At 55.3% G+C, this 16,743-nt stretch overlaps 2 protein-coding genes and 1 long non-coding RNA gene across 5 annotated transcripts in view; 2 read left to right on the top strand and 1 right to left on the bottom strand.

The window, feature by feature from the left end:
• Positions 1 to 6,534, bottom strand: part of LOC113993940 — a 31,620-nt gene extending 25,086 nt beyond the window's left edge. For 2 of the 3 annotated variants that reach the window (XR_003542826.2, XR_005566203.1), the window contains exons 1-2: positions 6,299 to 6,534; positions 2,238 to 2,385 (exon numbers count right to left, since the gene is read on the bottom strand). This is a non-coding gene — a long non-coding RNA (uncharacterized LOC113993940). The remainder of the gene's footprint in view (positions 1 to 2,237; positions 2,386 to 6,298) is intronic. The other variant, XR_003542828.2, reaches the window with a different exon arrangement.
• NARS1 (asparaginyl-tRNA synthetase 1) lies at positions 82 to 6,799 on the top strand. The gene is made up of 15 exons (XM_027732540.2): positions 82 to 186; positions 701 to 783; positions 887 to 952; positions 1,058 to 1,150; positions 1,331 to 1,420; positions 1,540 to 1,618; positions 1,955 to 2,025; positions 2,263 to 2,349; positions 3,019 to 3,240; positions 3,342 to 3,541; positions 3,704 to 3,839; positions 4,337 to 4,450; positions 4,860 to 4,991; positions 5,137 to 5,268; positions 5,408 to 6,799. The coding sequence occupies exons 1-15, from the start codon at positions 99 to 101 to the stop codon at positions 5,537 to 5,539; spliced, it is 1,725 nt and encodes a 574-aa protein (XP_027588341.1). The 5' UTR covers positions 82 to 98; the 3' UTR covers positions 5,540 to 6,799.
• A 1,723-nt stretch (positions 6,800 to 8,522) lies between these two features.
• On the top strand, positions 8,523 to 16,543 carry FECH (ferrochelatase). The gene is made up of 11 exons (XM_027732544.2): positions 8,523 to 8,619; positions 10,665 to 10,770; positions 11,368 to 11,487; positions 11,747 to 11,895; positions 14,201 to 14,335; positions 14,569 to 14,675; positions 14,909 to 15,007; positions 15,139 to 15,246; positions 15,531 to 15,695; positions 16,090 to 16,149; positions 16,375 to 16,543. Exons 1-11 carry the CDS (start codon positions 8,565 to 8,567, stop codon positions 16,507 to 16,509), a joined length of 1,239 nt encoding a protein of 412 aa, XP_027588345.1. The 5' UTR covers positions 8,523 to 8,564; the 3' UTR covers positions 16,510 to 16,543.
• Positions 16,544 to 16,743: the final 200 nt, after the last annotated feature.

Raw genomic sequence — 16,743 nt, 5'->3', positions numbered from 1 at the left:
AGGGCGGCGGGCGGCGGGCGGGGATCCCCGGCGGTGGAAGGGGCCGGGCGGGGCGCGGCTGACGCAACCGGGCGCGGGGTTGGCTCAGGAGCGCGGTGATGCAGTTCCTGAGGCAGTTCCTGCCGGGGCAGCGCCGGGCGGACATGGCGGGCGAGGTGCTGGGGCGGACGGCGGCGATGGCGCTCGGTGAGACCCGGCCGGGCCCGGCATCCCCGCATCCCCCGCATCCCCCGCATCCCCCGTGTCCCGATGCCGGGCAGGGGCCGTGACGGAGCAGCCCCCGGCCAGCCGGGCCCTGGAGCCCGGGCCCTCTCCCGTGCGCTGTTCCCGGCCGGGACCGAGCCGAGCGCTGCTCTGCGCCCTGCCTGCTCCCCCCGGCCCCGTCTCCTGCCTCCCTGCCTCCCTCCCCAGCATCCGGGAAGGATACTGCTGGTTCCCAGAGTTCAGTACCTCGGGAGCCCTTAAGGCTTAGAGAACGCCCTGCGTGGATTGATTTTTACAGTGGAAAACAGGAAAGAATTGTTGTGCTGTCTGACCACCCGGTGCTTATAACCACGAAGATTTGGTCTCCTAGGGAGGTTTGGGGTGGGGGGGCCCTTTAAAGGTCACCTCATCCAGCCCCTTGCAGCATCCCTGTGTGTCCAGTTTCCTCCTCCTCATTTTTTTTTGACTCATTGCCCGTATTTGTGATGTATCCTAGAAGAGCTGTACGTGTCTGAACGGGAGGGCAATGACTCCACTGGGGATGGGACGCAGAAGAAACCATTCAAGACCGTGTTAAAGGTAAGTGTGGAAAACACCTGCTTGGTTTGGAACAGTGTGGAATGTGCTCAGGCTCTGTGAGGATGATTCCAGTTCACTTCTGTTATTTTCTCCCCCTTTTTAGGCATTGATGACAGCAGGAAAAGAGCCATTTCCTACGATTTATGTGGATTCCCAAAAAGAAAATGAGGTGCTGTGGCATTAAAGCTTCCTGGGGGGAATTATTTCACTGCTCCTCGGTGTGAAGGGACACAATGTAATGTTCTGTGTTCTGCTCTCTCCTTGCATTCCTTAGAGATGGGCCATCATTTCCAAGTCACAGATGAAGAATGTCAAAAAGCTGTGGCACAGGGAGCAGATGAAGAATGAAGCCAAGGAGAAGAAGGAGGTAGGCTGCAGAGGGAGCAGAGCACCTTTGTTTGCCAAAAACTGTGACACTGTGTCAGTGTTGCTGTCGCTGTGTGTCACTGTCCTTCCTGCTCCTGCAGAAAAGCTGCAGTTAGTTCCTCACATGGTACTTACAACTGGCCTGTTTACAGCTCTTTAATAAGTTACTCCCTTTGACCAGGCAGAAGATCTCTTGAGAAGAGAGAAGAACCTGGAGGAAGCCAAGAAGGTTGTTATCAAGAATGATCCCAGCCTTCCAGAGCCCAAATGTGTGAGTATGACCCTGTGCAGCACAGGGATTGTACGTGCTCTGGGATGGGCTTTGGATGAACCCTGGCTGCAAGAGGTGGCGAATCATTCCCCTGCCTGCTGGCTTTTATTCCCTGACAGGTGAAGATCAGTGCTCTGGAGGCTTACAGAGGGCAGAGAGTGAAGATTTTTGGCTGGATTCACAGGTTACGGAGGCAAGGTAAGGCACGAGCATTACTGAGCTTGTGCAGGGAGGTGGAACAAGCACAGTGGCCTTCAAAATTTGGACACAGAATGAGTCCAACAGCACCTACTCTGAAATTTTTAAACCATCAGTTAGGTGTCCTCTGTGGTTTATCAGTGGTCCCTGCAACACTGACAGTTTCCCCCAGTGTGTGAGCATACAGACATTTCTTAGTTCACATTCTATGGGATTTTCAGTTTGGAGTCTGGTCCTGCAGAATTTCCTCAAAAGACTTGTTCTGTGTTTTAAGCTAATCCTGCCAAGGGAGGAGCTTACCAGTGAAATCAGCAAATTTCTTCCCTTTTTAACTAGGGAAAAACCTGATGTTCATTGTCCTGAGAGATGGCACGGGGTTCCTCCAGTGCGTCCTTTCCGATGAGCTGGTGAGTTGTGCTGGTTTCATTCTGTTCTGTCCCTAACTGAAGTGTTCACACCTCTTTTATGCAGCTGTTGGGAAGTTCCCCTAAACCTACTGACTCGTGTTAATGCTCAATGCATCACCTGCCCCTGAGTGTGTCAGTGTGAGAGCTGTCTGGGAGTGACTGTGAGTTGATCTAGATGCTGCAGGAAATGTTAAGAATAAAAACTTGCCTACCCTGGCTGTGTGTCCTTCCCCGCAGTGCCAGTGTTACAACGGGCTGGTGCTGTCCACGGAGAGCAGCGTGGCGGTGTACGGCACGCTCAACCTCCTCCCCGAAGGCAAGCAGGTATGTTCCTGTCCTCCTCGGCAGGGCCTGGCTGTGCTGACAGAAGCAGAAGCAGAGGTGGAAGGAATCGTTAGGTTATTTCAGCAGGAATTAGGTTTAGAGCGTGTTTTGCAAATGAAATTTGAGTGGGCTGAATTTTTCTACTTGTCCCTGCCACTGGGTCCTGTCCCCGGGAGATCGAGCCGAGGTGAGAGCTGAGCTCAGCTAATGCGAACCCACAGGATTACATTTTTGTAAAAACCGTGTGGGTTAGCCTTTGAAAATCTGGATTCCTACCCTGAAAATCCTGTGAATGAATGAAAAATGCCGTTTTCAGGGATGTGAGGCGGCCGTGGCCCACACGGGGGAGCTGTTGAGAGCAGAACGGGGTCTCAGGCTGAGCTGGGAGGGACCTCAAAGCCCATCCAGCGCCACCCCCTGCCATGGGCAGGGACACCTTCCACCAGCCCAGGCTGCTCCGGGCAACGCTTCCAGGGATGGAGCGGCCACAGCTTCCCTGGGCAGCCTGTGCCAGGGCCTCACCACCTTCTCAGGGAGGAATTTCTTCCCAATATCCCACCTAACCCTGCCCTCTGGCCGTGTCCATTGTCCTTTGTCCTGTCGCTCCAGGCCATCCTGGGGGCAAGCAGTGGACTTTTCCCCCAGTGGTTGTTTCTGTGCCCCTGGCAGGCTCCGGGAGGCCACGAGCTGAGCTGTGATTACTGGGAGCTCATCGGCCTGGCGCCGGCAGGAGGGGCTGACAATCTGCTCAACGAGGACTCGGAGGTGGATGTGCAGCTCAACAACAGGCACATGATGATCCGAGGGGAGAACATGTCCAAAATCCTCAAGGTGCGCTCCATGGTCGTGCAGGCCTTCAGGGATCACTTCTTTGCCAACGGGTACTATGAAGTAAGTGTGTGCTCCCTCGTGTGACTGCTCCAACGCCCCGACTCGTGTGCTGTCACCGTGTCCTCAGCTCTTCCCTCCACGACAGCCCTGTTCTTCAACAGGTCACACCACCGACCTTGGTACAGACGCAGGTGGAGGGAGGCTCCACCCTGTTCAAGCTGGATTACTTTGGTGAAGAGGCCTATCTGACCCAGTCCTCCCAGCTCTACCTGGAGACCTGCGTGCCGGCCCTGGGGGACGTCTTCTGCGTGGCTCAGTCGTACCGGGCCGAGCAGTCCAGGACCCGCCGGCACCTGGCAGAGTATGGGCAGCTCACAGCCTTATTTCCTTCACAGCGTGGGAGTGGGAGGAATTAAAGAGGGGACAGAAGTGTGTGTTTGTGTGCGGGGGTTTTTAATGAGTTCATCTCAGAAAGATGTGTTGCTTGTGTGTGGTTTTGCAGTGGTGGGACTCTCTGTTTCAGGTACACTCACATCGAAGCTGAATGCCCTTTCATAAGTTTTGAGGATTTGCTGGACCGTCTGGAGGACTTGGTGTGTGATGTCGTGGACAGAGTCTTGAAATCACCTGCAGCGGGTCTCGTGTACGACCTCAACCCGGTAGGCAGTGGGAATAGTCAAAAAAAATAGGATCTTTAGTCTTTTCTGATCACTGTGATCCTTTGGGGAAGGCAGAATAATAAGAACATTGAGTAACAGCACAGAAATGAAAGTGCTGCAGGGCTGGTGATGACTTCCAAATCAGGGGACTCTGGGGAAAGAAGTCCCCTGCTAGTGAGCTCCAGGAGCCAGCAGTGTGCCAGGATTTATGGCAGTGTGGCCTGTGCCAGCAGAATGAAACCCTCCAGCCCAGAGCTTGGAATATTGGTGGGCTGGTGTGTGTGGGTGGAGCACAAGGGAGCAATGGAACAACTGGTGTTCTCGTTTGTTAGAGCCCCTTTGTCTTCTGCCTTTGCAGAAGCTTTGACTTTGAGAGACACCTGATTTAATAAGTAATGATTTGATGATGTGTGAGCTGGGAAGAGTCTGTGTGCTTCGAGTCTGGACATGCTGATCAGCTGGAAAGGTGTTCTTTAACACGGTGCTCTTCCCCACAGGGCTTCCAGCCCCCCAAACGTCCCTTCCGACGCATGGACTACGCCGAGGCCATCGAGTGGCTGAAGGAACACGATGTGAAGAAGGAAGATGGCACTTACTATGAGTTTGGGGAGGTAGGTCCTGCTGGGAGGGGTGGGGATGTCGTGCAGGGATGCAGTTGTGAGGTGGGATTTCACCTCATGTCCCTGAGCATTGGAATGAAAACCTGTGTTGTCACCTGTCATCTGTTCCCTGTCCGCTCTTCTCCAACATGTGAGACAGTTGTTTGAAGGAGCTCGAGAGAGCTTGGTGCCAGAGCCAGGATTTTTTTTCTCTCAGTTTTCTGTCTGACACATTGGGAAGACTTAGATTTTAATTGAACAGATTCTTTTCCCCTGGACATGTCTGGTTTTATCTGTAAAGACTTATATTTCTTCTGTGATAAGTTTGTTTTAAGAATGGAGGTACTTGAGGATGAATGTGTGGACTCGTGCACGGGAGCCTTTTGGTGTTAAATGTCAATAAATCCTCCTGTAACCACAGGACATCCCGGAAGCCCCCGAGCGCCTGATGACAGACACCATCAACGAGCCCATCCTGCTGTGCCGCTTCCCTGCCGAGATCAAGTCCTTCTACATGCAGCGCTGCCAGGACGACCCGCGCCTCACCGAGTCTGTGAGTTGGGTTTGCCTGCTGCCGGGGGGAATGAGCGCTCCGGGAAAACCCTCGGGGCATCCCTGCCAGGCTTGGCCGTGGCTGCCCGTCCCCCCTCCCGCCGCGGCGGCGGTGCGAGCGGTGGGTGTGCTGTCGTGCCTTGCAGGTGGACGTGCTGATGCCGAACGTGGGGGAGATCGTGGGGGGCTCCATGCGCACCTGGGACAGCGAGGAGCTGCTCGAAGGCTACAAGAGGGAGGGCATCGATCCCACGCCGTACTACTGGTACACGGATCAGGTCAGTACAGCAGGCACCCAGCCAGAGGTGTCTTGGAAGGATTCCCTCTTGGAAGGATTGGTTTGTTTCTGGTGGGGTTACTGCAACTCTGAGCAACAAGAAAATGTATAATATTTACTCTCTGCTTCGACTTTCACAGAGGAAATACGGTACGTGCCCTCACGGGGGATACGGTTTGGGATTGGAGCGGTTCCTGACCTGGATCCTGAACAGACACCACATCCGAGATGTCTGTCTCTACCCACGCTTTGTCCAGCGCTGCAAACCTTAGCCAGCCTTGGGAAAAAACTCCTGGGAAAACTGAGCAGCTGATGCTTGGGAAAGAACGATACACTCTGCTGTACTACAGCCTGTCTGAGAACAACACTTCTTGCAGCCTGTTGCTAATTCAAATACCAGTTTAGGATGTGAAATGGGAAAGAAACAACCCTCTTTTTCTAAAGAAAAATGCTACTAATTAACTGGAAGAAGCCTTAGAAAAATTGTTGAGGTGCATCTATGCTCTTGAGTCAACACAAAACAAAGATCCTGATAAGTTGTCATTTAAAACCCAAGATATGCTTCTGCTTTGAATTTCTGTGACTTAAAATATGCTGGGCATTTGATGATTCTGTTTTTAGATTTGCTTTAATTTTAACCTCTTTTCTCCCGGGGTTTCTTGCTGGGGAAGTCAGGAGTTCAGGCTCTTGAAGTTCCCTAATAGTGCCCTCTGAGAATGGGAATGGGACTGATTGTGTTGAGCGCTGCACTTTTTCAGCTCCTGCTGATTTTCCTGAGGGTTCTCTGAGTTGATTCAGTAGCAAGGTGTGTAGTACAGTGCACAGAATTCCATGGCAAGGGGTGGGGTGGGTTTGGGGTTTCCTGGTTTTCTTTCAGATTATTTATTGCTCAGCAGTGCTGAGGCTGCTGGCGAGGCGGGCTTTGCTCCCTCTCCCCAGAGCTGTGGATGAAGCGCTGCCGTGGGTCCAGGCACACCCAGCCTGCTCCCTGTTTGAAACCAGAAATGACTAAAGACCAAAGGAACTGGTACCTGAAACACTGCTGGGTTTCCAAACTGTGTCCGGGCGGTGCTTTCCCACGTGGCGCTGAGGTGTGTTCATAGGGCAGCTCCCTGGTCCCTTGTGCTACTGCAGCTGAGCAGCTTCTCTGGCTGTAATCGAGTTATCAAATAGGGTTAGTGAAATACTTCATGTGTTCCTTCATCTGTAGGGGTTTTTAGTCATAAATAAAGCAATTCCTTCTACCAGAGAGATAAAACGTGGTAGGGGCGTTACGTGCCACCTGCACTGAGACCTGAGCTGGATTTGCCATTCCCTCCTGGAATTGTTGAGCTGTGGATATCCATATTTTTGTAGTAAGTGACTGGTTTTCTTCATCTTGCATGTTATATAAACTGGTCTAAATCAGCAACCAATAAATTATGGCAGCAGAAGCTGGTGTACAAGACAGTCCTTGACCTGTAATGCCTGTACCTTTCACTGAGCCCTTGGAGCTTATTGCTTAATAAAGTGTGGAGAAAAGCCCAGGAAAAGGGAATTTTCAAGTGAGTAAACGCATATCCCAAGAACTGGCAGGAGCTTTTTTTTTTCTTTTTGAACTAAACCCCCATGAATAAACTTTAAAGGCGTGAATTTTTGTAATTTGGAGGGGCCACCTCAGCTGGCCTACGGCGAATAAATGAGAGTAAATGTGCTGCTGAATAAGGGGTTGCCAAGGCAGCAGCAGCAGGGGGAGCAGCCTGGGCTTCTGGCACCACGGAAAGACTTCTTATAAAATAACTTCCTTCTGGTGCCTGAAGGGAAGGGAAAAGGGTCGGGAAAACATCACTTGTCTGCGATCAGTTTTCAGTCCTTAAACGTGTCAGGGCTGAGCTGCTCTGTGAAGGTTAAAAGCCTCTGTATCAGGGGAACTACTAGAGGAAGGACTGGGGACTTAAGAGGTGCTCGAGGAAGAGGCAGATCAGATAAGGAGCTTAAAAGGTGACTGGGATGAAAGATGCAGTGGAATTGAACTTGCCAGAGACTCCGGTGCAGTTCCCTCAGTGGTGGTGGAGAGGGGTGGTGTGGGATCTTGGAAGGCTGCTGCAGCTCTCGGAACGCAGGAGTACTTGGGTTTATTTTCATCAGAAGGGGAAAACAAGCCTGCAGAAGAGGAGATGTGCCCTTGACCCTTCCAGGAGCTGTCCAAACCCGCTGCTGAGGAGCCATGGAATGTAAACCACCTGTTAATGTGCAGGATAACTGCTGTGGTGTTCGTTTGTTTGTGTTTAGAATCATAATATCATAGAATCATCAGAGCTGGAAGAGATCTTTGAGATCATCGAGTCCAGCCATCAACCCAGCACTATAACTCCCAAACCACTAAACCACATCACCCAGTGCCAGATCCAGACGCATTTTAAACACCTCCAGGGGTGGTGACTCCAGTACCTCCCCGGGCAACCTATTCCAACGCCTGAATTTCTACCGGGAATGGAGCTCTGTGCTCCTGCACCAGCGCATCTGAGGGGGCTCAGCAGTCGAGCCCTCACCTCTCATGAGGCACCCGCTGAGAAAGCCCACAGGATTTATATGTATATATATAAAAAAAATAAATTTAAATCGCGGTTTTTTTGAACGTTCTGCAACTTAAGAGCGTTACTGTGCAAACAGAGGATCGCGCGCCCTCGCTCCGTGGGAACCACGGGCACTAAGGAGGGGAGCCGGGCCAGGGCGGCACGAGAGGCACGGGCCACGGCCACTGCCCGGGGACGGCCCCGGGACGGGCGGGGACAGCCGGCATGGGGGGCTCGGGGCGGGGCTCGCCGTGCCAGGGGCGGTGCTGGCGCTGCCGGGGCGGTCCCGGGGGCGGTGTTGGCCGTACCGGGGCGGTGTTGGCGGGGCCGGGGCGGTCCCGGGGGTGGTGTTGGTGGTCCTGGGGGCGGTGTTGGCCGTCCCGGGGCGGTCCCGGGGCACTGTTGGCTGTACCGGGGCGGTCCCGGGGGCGGTGTTGGCCGTGGGCCGTCCCGGGGCGGTGGGTGGGGGCGGTGCCGGGGCGGTCCCGGGGGCGGTGGTGGCCGTCCCGGGGCGGTCCCGGTGGCGGGGGGGCGGTGTTGGCCCGGGGCGCGGTGGCCGGGGGGGTGTTGGCTGTCCCGGGGCGGTGTTGGCCGTCCCGGGGCGGTCCCGGGGGCGGTGTTGGCCGTCCCGGTCCCGGGGGCGGTGTTGGCCGGGGCGGTGCCGGGGCCGGTCCCGAGGTGTTGTTGGCCGTCCCGAGGTGGTGTAAGGCGCGGGGCGGCGGCGGCGGCGCTGTCTGAGGGAATGCGCCCGGCCAAGATGGCCGCTGCTGCCGCCGCTGCCGCCGCGGGACGTCACCGTGAGTGCGGGGGCGCCGCCGCGATGGCGGAGCGGGGCTCTGAGGGCGGCGGGGGCGTGAGGGCTCCCGGTCACCGCGGGGGGCGGCGGCGGGAGGGCGGCGGCGGCGGCGGCACCGCGTTACACAACGCCCGAGAAGCGCCTTTCGTAACGCTGACCCGCGCGGGGCCGGCGGGGCTGCGGCTGCCGCTGCCCCCAGGACTCTGGGGCCGCTCATTTACCGCAGCGGGCTGGGCAGGGCGGGGGTGGGTTTTCCGCTAAACGGGCGGAAGGCTGCGAGGGTTCTTTGTCTGAGAGCTGCGAGGCTCGGGGGTCTCTTTACCTGAAGGCTGTGAGGCTTGGGGACCCCCTCACCCGCGGGTCCCCTCACCTGAGGGCTGCGAGGCTCAGGGGTCCCCTCACCCCCGGGTCCCCTCACCTGAGAGCTTCGAGGCTCGAGCGTCCCCTCACCTACGGGGATCTCCTCACCTGAGGGCTGCGAGGCTCAGGGGTCCCCTCACCCCCGGGTCCCCTCACCTGAGAGCTTCGAGGCTCGAGCGTCCCCTCACCTACGGGGATCTCCTCACCTACGAGGTCTCCTCACCTACGAGGTCTCCTCACCCGCGGGGTCCCCTCACCTGAGGGCTGCGAGGCTCGAGCGTCTCCTCACCTACGGGGTCTCCCCACCTGAGGGCTGAGGGGTCCCCTCACCTACGGGGTCCCCTCACCTGGGGACTGAGGGGCGCAGGTGTCCCCTCACCTGCGGGGTCTCCCCACCTGAGGGGCGCAGGGGTCCCCTCACCTGAGGGCTGAGGGGCGCAGGGGTCCCCTCACCTGCGGAGTCTCCCCACCTGAGGGCTGAGGGGTCCCCTCACCTACGGGGTCCCCTCACCTGAGGGCTGAGGGGCGCAGGGGTCCCCTCACCTGCGGGGTCTCCCCACCTGAGGGCTGAGGGGTCCCCTCACCTGCGGGGTCCCCTCACCTGTTTTTCTGTGTTCATATTAATTTTTCCCCCTCCGCAGTATAACTGCCGAGGAGCCGCCCTCCCGTTTGAAAGCGCAGAGAGAGCCACGCAGCTTTGAAACTTCTCTTTTTGTCGTTCTCTGCGATTTGCGTGCAGCGTCAGCCCCTCAAAAAGCAATAAACTAAGAATCGGGAGAGACGTGAATATTTGTGTTTGAAAAGAGCCTTTCAGGACTCAGCAGTGCTTGAATTGAAGTTCTTTAGTTTGCAGCCTTTTATATCAGCGCATTCACAGGCGCCCGCAGCTACACGCTCGTAATCCCGAGTGAGAAGCTGGATTGTCATTGATTTCAGCAGGTTTTGAGGTCTGTTCAGGAGGTTATTAGGGAACTGTGAGCTGGAAGATGCTCTTCCCAGCGGGTGGGTCGGCTGCCGAGGAGCTCTGTGCTGCCGGGGCTCAATTGCTGCCGAGCTCCCGTGGTCTGACAGGGAGCTGTCGCACCGAACAATAGCCGGGGGTGCAGCACTGAACCGTTCTTTTCATCGTGAGCAATTCACGCTGTTGTTACACTGAAAAAATATCGTGTAATGACTGTGAGCTCCTGAGGAGAATGAAGTGTGCTTCTGAGAAGGCAGGCTGTGGCCGGCATGGAGTCATGTGGAATGGGTGGGAAGGAACCTTAAAGATAATCCAGCTGTGTTCAGCTCTGGGACCTCTGACATGGGAAGGATGTGGAGGAGTCCAGAGGAGGCCCTGGAGATGCTGCAAGGGCTGGAGCCCCTCTGCTCTGGAGCCGGGCTGGGAGAGCTGGGGGGGTTCACCTGGAGAAGAGAAGGCTCCAGGAAGACCTGAGAGCCCCTTGCAGGGCCTAAAGGGGCTCCGAGAGAGCTGGAGGGGGAGGTGGATGTGGGAAGACTTTACTTGTAAAACGCTGGGGTTTGGCTAATGCTGAAATCCAGACTTTCAGACGTTGTGATTTCTCGACTTCTTTGATCCCGGGGCCTGGAGCTAACGGGAGCAGACGCTCCGAGTGTGTCGGTGTGGCAGTGGGGGGGTCAGTGCTGTCTGGCCGGGCTCTCAGCGTGCCGTTCTCTCCCCTGCAGTGGCGAGGAGCAGCCCCCCGCTGCGGGTGCCGGTGCGGTGGCAGGGCCGGGCGGCGGCCGCGGTGGTGACGGAGAGCGCCAAGCCCCGGGTGCAGCCCCAGGAGCGGTAGGTGTGCTCGGGCGGGTGGGCCCTGCTCCCCAGCCCTCTGGCTCCCCCCGATACCGAGCCGCTGTTCCCGCAGAGCCGGCTGCTCTGTGCGTGTGTGAGATTGTTTATCTGGCTGGCTGCACTCCCCCGGCCTCCCGGGGCAGGGACAGCGCTGTTCCTGCACAGCCTCCGAGGCCCTGGCCCACGACACGCCCGAGGCGGTGCAGGAGCAGTGGAAGAGCATTAATTATGGTTATTGTGGTTCTGGTTCCTGCTGCTTGGTTCGGTTGGAATCCACAGCTGAGACCATTCCTTAGACTCTGTTTTATAACCTCCCTTAGAGCCTGCAGGTGCCAGGCGCAGCTTCCTCAGTGTGTTTCCAGCTAAAGTCTGTGCTACAAAGTGGTTACTTTTTAAAAAAGCAAAGATCATGTAAGTATTTGTCTCTGGCCATTCGGGCTCGTAGCTCATGTGTTTGTGGAAGCAGGAGGAGCCTCTGCATAAGAGCTGCCTTTGCAAAGGACAAATGTGGGAGAACAAGCTGGTTGTTTCATCGCAGTAATAAAAATAAAAGCAGTAGGTCAGTGGGATGTGAACTATCTCTTGCTTCCCTAGGAAACCTAAAACTGGCATCTTGATGCTGAACATGGGAGGCCCGGAGCGGCTGGATGACGTCCACGACTTCCTACTGCGCCTCTTCCTGGACAGGGATCTGATGACGATGCCGGCTCAAAAGTGAGGAGCCTTGGGATCTCCTGGGGCACGGGCAGTGTTGGCTGATTTACCCTCTGTGCAGAGCAGCGTTTCTGAGGCTGTCTCAGCCTGGGAGCAGCAAGAAGCGGCGTTAGAAATAGCTGGGCCGAGGCGGTTCTCTCCTCATGCAGCTTGAGCTGTGGGAAGGGGGAGGGAATCAAACACCGGAGATGGGGGGAAAGGGGGAAGGGGTGGTGGTGTGGGCTCTGCTGTTAACTCGTGTACCTCTGGGCTGCTCCAGCAAACTGGCCCCGTTCATCGCCAAGCGCCGCACGCCGAAGATCCAGGAGCAGTACAGCAGGATCGGCGGCGGCTCCCCCATCAAGAAGTGGACGGCGGTGCAGGGAGAAGGCATGGTGAAGCTGCTGGACAGCATGTCCCCTCACACTGGTACTGCTGGGCGGGGGCTCTCGGGGTTCAAAGGGTGTGGGGTGAGTCTCAGTCCTGCTGGGAAATCGTGGCAGGGATGCTGCAGAAGGCTTGGAGAGAAAGGGGTTCAGTTCATTGTGAAGTCATTACAGGGCTGAAGAGGAGGTCACTTGGAAGCAAAGACAAGGCTCTGTAGATGAGCAGTGCAGGGCCTGGCTCAGCGATAGCAGAGCCCCACCTGGGGCACAGCAGGAGATAAGGCCAGGCAGTTTGGCTGGGGTGGAAGGAGATGCTTTCCTTGCAAGTCCTTCCTTCACCATGAGAAAACTTGAAAGGTGCAAGCAATCCTCTCTCAGGATCACAGAATGCCTCTGAACTTCTCTCCCTCCCAGCAGGGAGCTGTGACTTGTGTGTGAAGTGGGAACACTAAACATTTGTCACAGGAGAACTGCTGGAGGAAGGAGAAGCCAAAGAGGGGAGAGAGCTCTCCATTCTCTTCAGCTCAGCAGCTTTACCACATGTGGTGCTGCAAGTCCTCTGCTCCTTCCAGTTTCCCTGACCTTTGCTGATGTGCTGCTGGTGTGGCAGGGAATCCCCTCCACGTCTGACAATAGAGGTTGTTTCATTCCAAGCTATTCTGTAGTTCTTTGTGGCCCCTGTGTCAGGCTTGGACAGAAAAGGTTAGAATAGGAGTTGAAAGACTGCTGAAAGGGTCTGGAAGGTAAAAAGTGACACTCTTGCAAGGCTGGAACCAAGTTCATTTCATCTGTTTCGTGCGTAACGTGTCACTGGTGCCTTCATTCAGGTGCTGTTCAACCCCTTTTCCCACAGATGTGACTCCCCAACTTCACTCCAGCTGTGGTCCCTGCAGGCACAGCCAGAGGCCTGCTGTGGCACCCAGTGTTCTTAGAGCAGGAGCCCCTGCAGGGCCAGGCTTGCAGCAGGTTCTGCAGATAAGGCTGGGAAGGTTTATCTGCTTCTCCCAGTGTCCCACTCCCACTTTTGTTTGGTGAGCACTCTCCGAGAGCAGTCACACCCACCTCTGTGCTCCTCTCACGCCTGATAAGTCCTTTGGAGACTCCTTTTGAACAATGGAATGTGCTGAGCACTGCCAACCATTGCCTTCAGTGTTCCTTCAGAACAGCTTGGAGCAGTTGGATGTGCTTCCAGGCTGAGCAGCTGGGAATACTGTGTGCTCACAGGCAGGGCTTTGGGAGCGCTGAGCCCCGTTAATCAGTAACTGGGTGCTGCAAAGGAACACTTTTAGGGTCATTTTGCCTTGATCTGCCAGAGTGTTACTCCCAGGTTGGCCATGATTTTCCCCAGAATGTTCTTTCCCGGGTTAAACTCCCGCTGTCCCTGCTGGGGTGAGTCAGGCTCTGGTCCTTAATGCCATTCCAAAATGTTAATGAGGTTACTGGCTCCGAGGGCTCCCCAGGTTGGGTTATTATTTGCTGCTGCTCCCAGCTGGGACCTCTCCTGCCTCCTGCAGAGAACTGGGGCTGACTAAACCTGTTTTCTGAATCCTGCATAAATGTATGGAGTGCAGCCCAAGCACGGGACATCTGCTTCCTTCAGAGCCCTGCTAAATGTTATTTCAGAGCCAGTGACCCAGAAACCATGAAAAAGAAACTTTGCTTTTGTTCTCCCGAGAACCTCTGTCCTCTGCTTAAGAAAACAAAACAGCAAACCTGCCCTCCCTCCCCCTAACCAAGCCGTGCTCCCAAAGCTGCCACCCGAAAGCTTAGAGCTGGGAAACCTGCAGTGTCCTTGAAGAGCGTAATATTGCCTGCAAAATAGTGTGTTTAAAGGCAGGAAGGGTTCTGTGAACCTCCTCCAGAGGCAGAATGGAAGAACACGTGTCCCTGTTTCAGTGCCACTGCTCTCCTGCCCCAAACATTGTTTGGGGTCCTGGTCCTTGGGGGTTTGGTGCCACTGGGGCAGGGCAGGCAGCTGGAGCTGCGATCTGTGCGAGGACATCCAAGTGTTCATTTAGTGACACTTCTTTTTACCAATACGTCCTTGAAATCAGGACTTGCCCAGTGAAACATTTCAGGCTGGAAACCACACCTCTGCTAAACTGGGGAAAAGCAGGAGGGTGATGTTCCAGCAGAAGCAAACCACAGGTATGAATCACTTTTAAATTCTAATCACGGCGAAGCGAGGTGCCAGAGAAAGGTGGGTTTATATGGCAGTGCTTAGAAAAGTAGCCAGGAAATTACCAACCAGTTGTTTTCGGTCTGTGTGGCTCTTGTGCATTTTACACACGTTGCTGTGAGCTCTCACCCCTTCTGTGCCATTCCTGTCCCTGTGCCCGGGCTGGCAGCACCTCACAAGTACTACATCGGGTTCCGCTACGTGCACCCGCTGACCGAGGAGGCCATCGAGGAGATGGAGAAGGATGGCATCGAGAGGGCCGTCGCCTTCACCCAGTACCCCCAGTACAGCTGCTCCACCACAGGTGAGCTTGGGGCAGGGCAGGGGCACACCCGTGGCTGTGAACTCGGATCAATCGATAAAATGGTGACGTTGCGTGACCTTGGATAGAGTCGTTCCCCTTTGAGACTCTCAGCTCTGAGTCACGGTTGCATTTTAATTGTGTAGCGATTTAAGATATCTTCATGCCTTGCTGCCGAGCTGCTGCAATCTGCCAGGGCCTGGCTGAGCTGGTGTTCTCTGCTCTCTGGGTTTCAGGAAGCAGTTTAAATGCCATTTATCGCTACTACAATGAGAAGGGGGAGAAGCCGAAGATGAAGTGGAGCATTATCGACCGGTGGCCCACACACCCCCTCCTCATTCAGGTGTGCCTTTGAAGCCTTTGAGGTTTATATATTTTCTTTTAAAAAATAGAAAAAAGTACTGGGGAGGAATAACAGGAAGGCTTCGGAAGGCTGGGTGGCATTCCCTGGATGAGCCACCTGAGCGTGGTGCGCGCTGAGGGGAATTTGGGAATTCTGCCTGTGTGGGTCACTGGGAGCAGTAGTGCCCCCCAAAGTTCCCAGCTCAGGTCTCTGCTCTCTGTTCCTCTGAGCAGTGCTTCGCTGATCACATCCAGAAGGAGCTGAACCTGTTCCCTCCGGACAAAAGGAAAGACGTGGTGATCCTCTTCTCGGCCCACTCGCTGCCCATGTCTGTGAGTGACCTGGGGCTCTCCTGCCCTGCTCAGCCCTGAGCTGTGCTGCTGAGGGGAAGGGTGTGAGGACACAGCTGTGCCAGGCCAGTGTGTTCACTGGAAGAGAAAGGGCTGCTGTGTTTGTGTCGCAGGTGGTGAACCGGGGGGATCCGTATCCTCAAGAAGTGGGAGCCACAGTCCAGAGGGTCATGGAGAAGCTCAACTACTCCAACCCTTACAGGCTCGTGTGGCAGTCCAAGGTATGTGCTCGGGGAAGCTGAGGCAGGTAAAGCCTGGGCAGGGTACACCTTTATTTACATCTTCATTTATTTTAACCACAGCCTTGCTCAGGCCGGCCCAGGTTCTGTTCCTTTGGGATTTAGTGGTGAAAGTGAGCAGCACAACCAAAAACAGGGAAATACCAATAGCTGTTTCTATCCTATCCATAATCTGGTCTGCGTGGTCCTGCCCAAGAACACGTGAGGGTGGTTTGCAAGAATGATTTCATGAGGTGTTTTTCTTTATTTCCCTGTTTTTGTTCCAGGTTGGACCAATGCCTTGGCTTGGTCCCCAGACAGACGAGACCATTAAAGGGCTGTGCCAACGAGGAAAGAAGAACATGTTGTTGGTCCCAATAGCATTTACAAGTGACCACATCGAAACCCTGTATGAGCTGGACATCGAGTATTCCCAGGTTTTAGCAAACGAGGTAAATGATTTGTGGGGTTTGTACCTGTTTGGGCAGTGCTGCTCTGGAATTACTTCTCCTGGGTTGCAATTTGCTTTGTAGCTGCTTCTTGCAATACGATTCTAGGGCAAGCCTTATTTTTCTTGCAAATTGAAAATTAATCTGAACTGGCTTAACCACAAAACAGGTGGGAATTTGTCTTTCTAGATTTAACTCTTTAAGCCAAAAAAGAGTAAATGACTTTTTTGGCAGCAGAGTGAAATGTTGCAGCATAGTTATTTTTGCTGCATTAAAAAAAAACACGGCACTGCACTTTATTCTGTCATTTTTGAGGCGACTTCTGAGTGAAGCAGGAAGGTTGCGAAGGGCCTGGCAGATCTAACTTTTTTTTTTTTCCTTTTTCCTTTTGATCCAGTGCGGAGTTGAGAACATCAGGAGAGCAGAGTCCCTCAATGGAAACCCGCTGTTCTCCAAGGTGGGTGCTTTGTGGCCGTGGCTGCAGAGGTTTGCAGTCGTGTGTTTCCCGCTGGAGCACGGCTGTTTCCCTGCAGTTTTAATGGAAGTGGCCCCCCTTGTACCTGTTCCAGCGGAGTGTTGTGCCATGTTGTGTGGGGTTTTTGTTAGGAGGGGGTGCACGGCTTGGTGCCCGCGCTCCGGCGGGTCCGGGCCGGCTCCCCCTGACTGTCCCCCCGGCCCGCAGGCCCTGGCAGACCTGGTGTGCTCCCACCTGCAGTCCAACGAGGTGTGCTCCCGCCAGCTGACCCTGTGCTGCCCGCTCTGCGTCAACCCCGTGTGCAGGGAGACCAAGGCCTTCTTCGCCAACCAGCCGCTGTGAGCCCGGCACAGCCGCCCGGCACAGCCGCCCCCGTCCCTCGTCCCTCGGGAACTGCCAAGGAACGGCCCCAGGCAAGGGAGGAGACCCCGGTACTCACTCACGGTCTCTGTGAACCTCCCGTGCCAGCACGGGCAGCTCGCCTTTGGGTTCATTTCTCTGATGTTTTCTTTGCGTTCGAGAAGAGTTTGTAGGACGTAGGGAAAGGAGGGCATTTCTCCTGTCAGCTGTGAGGGG

The sequence above is a fragment of the Pipra filicauda genome, unplaced genomic scaffold, assembly GCF_003945595.2.
Source record: "Pipra filicauda isolate LSUMZ 115617 unplaced genomic scaffold, ASM394559v2 scaffold661_size620017_pilon, whole genome shotgun sequence".
NCBI lineage: Eukaryota > Metazoa > Chordata > Aves > Passeriformes > Pipridae > Pipra > Pipra filicauda.
Note: the sequence above shows the minus strand (reverse complement) of the source record. Positions and strands in the feature narration are given on the sequence as shown.

Bases quoted from the DNA above. Each gene is read 5' to 3' on its own strand.
- NARS1 (XM_027732540.2), top strand. From the start codon at position 99: ATGCAGTTCCTGAGGCAGTTCCTGCCGGGGCAGCGCCGGGCGGACATG. The intron at 1,151-1,330 runs GTAGGCTGCAGA...CCCTTTGACCAG, and splicing joins AAGCCAAGGAGAAGAAGGAG to GCAGAAGATCTCTTGAGAAG. The intron at 2,350-3,018 runs GTATGTTCCTGT...TGCCCCTGGCAG, and splicing joins TCCTCCCCGAAGGCAAGCAG to GCTCCGGGAGGCCACGAGCT.
- FECH (XM_027732544.2), top strand. From the start codon at position 8,565: ATGCGCCCGGCCAAGATGGCCGCTGCTGCCGCCGCTGCCGCCGCGGGA. The intron at 8,620-10,664 runs GTGAGTGCGGGG...TCTCCCCTGCAG, and splicing joins TGCCGCCGCGGGACGTCACC to TGGCGAGGAGCAGCCCCCCG. The intron at 14,336-14,568 runs GTGAGCTTGGGG...TCTGGGTTTCAG, and splicing joins GTACAGCTGCTCCACCACAG to GAAGCAGTTTAAATGCCATT.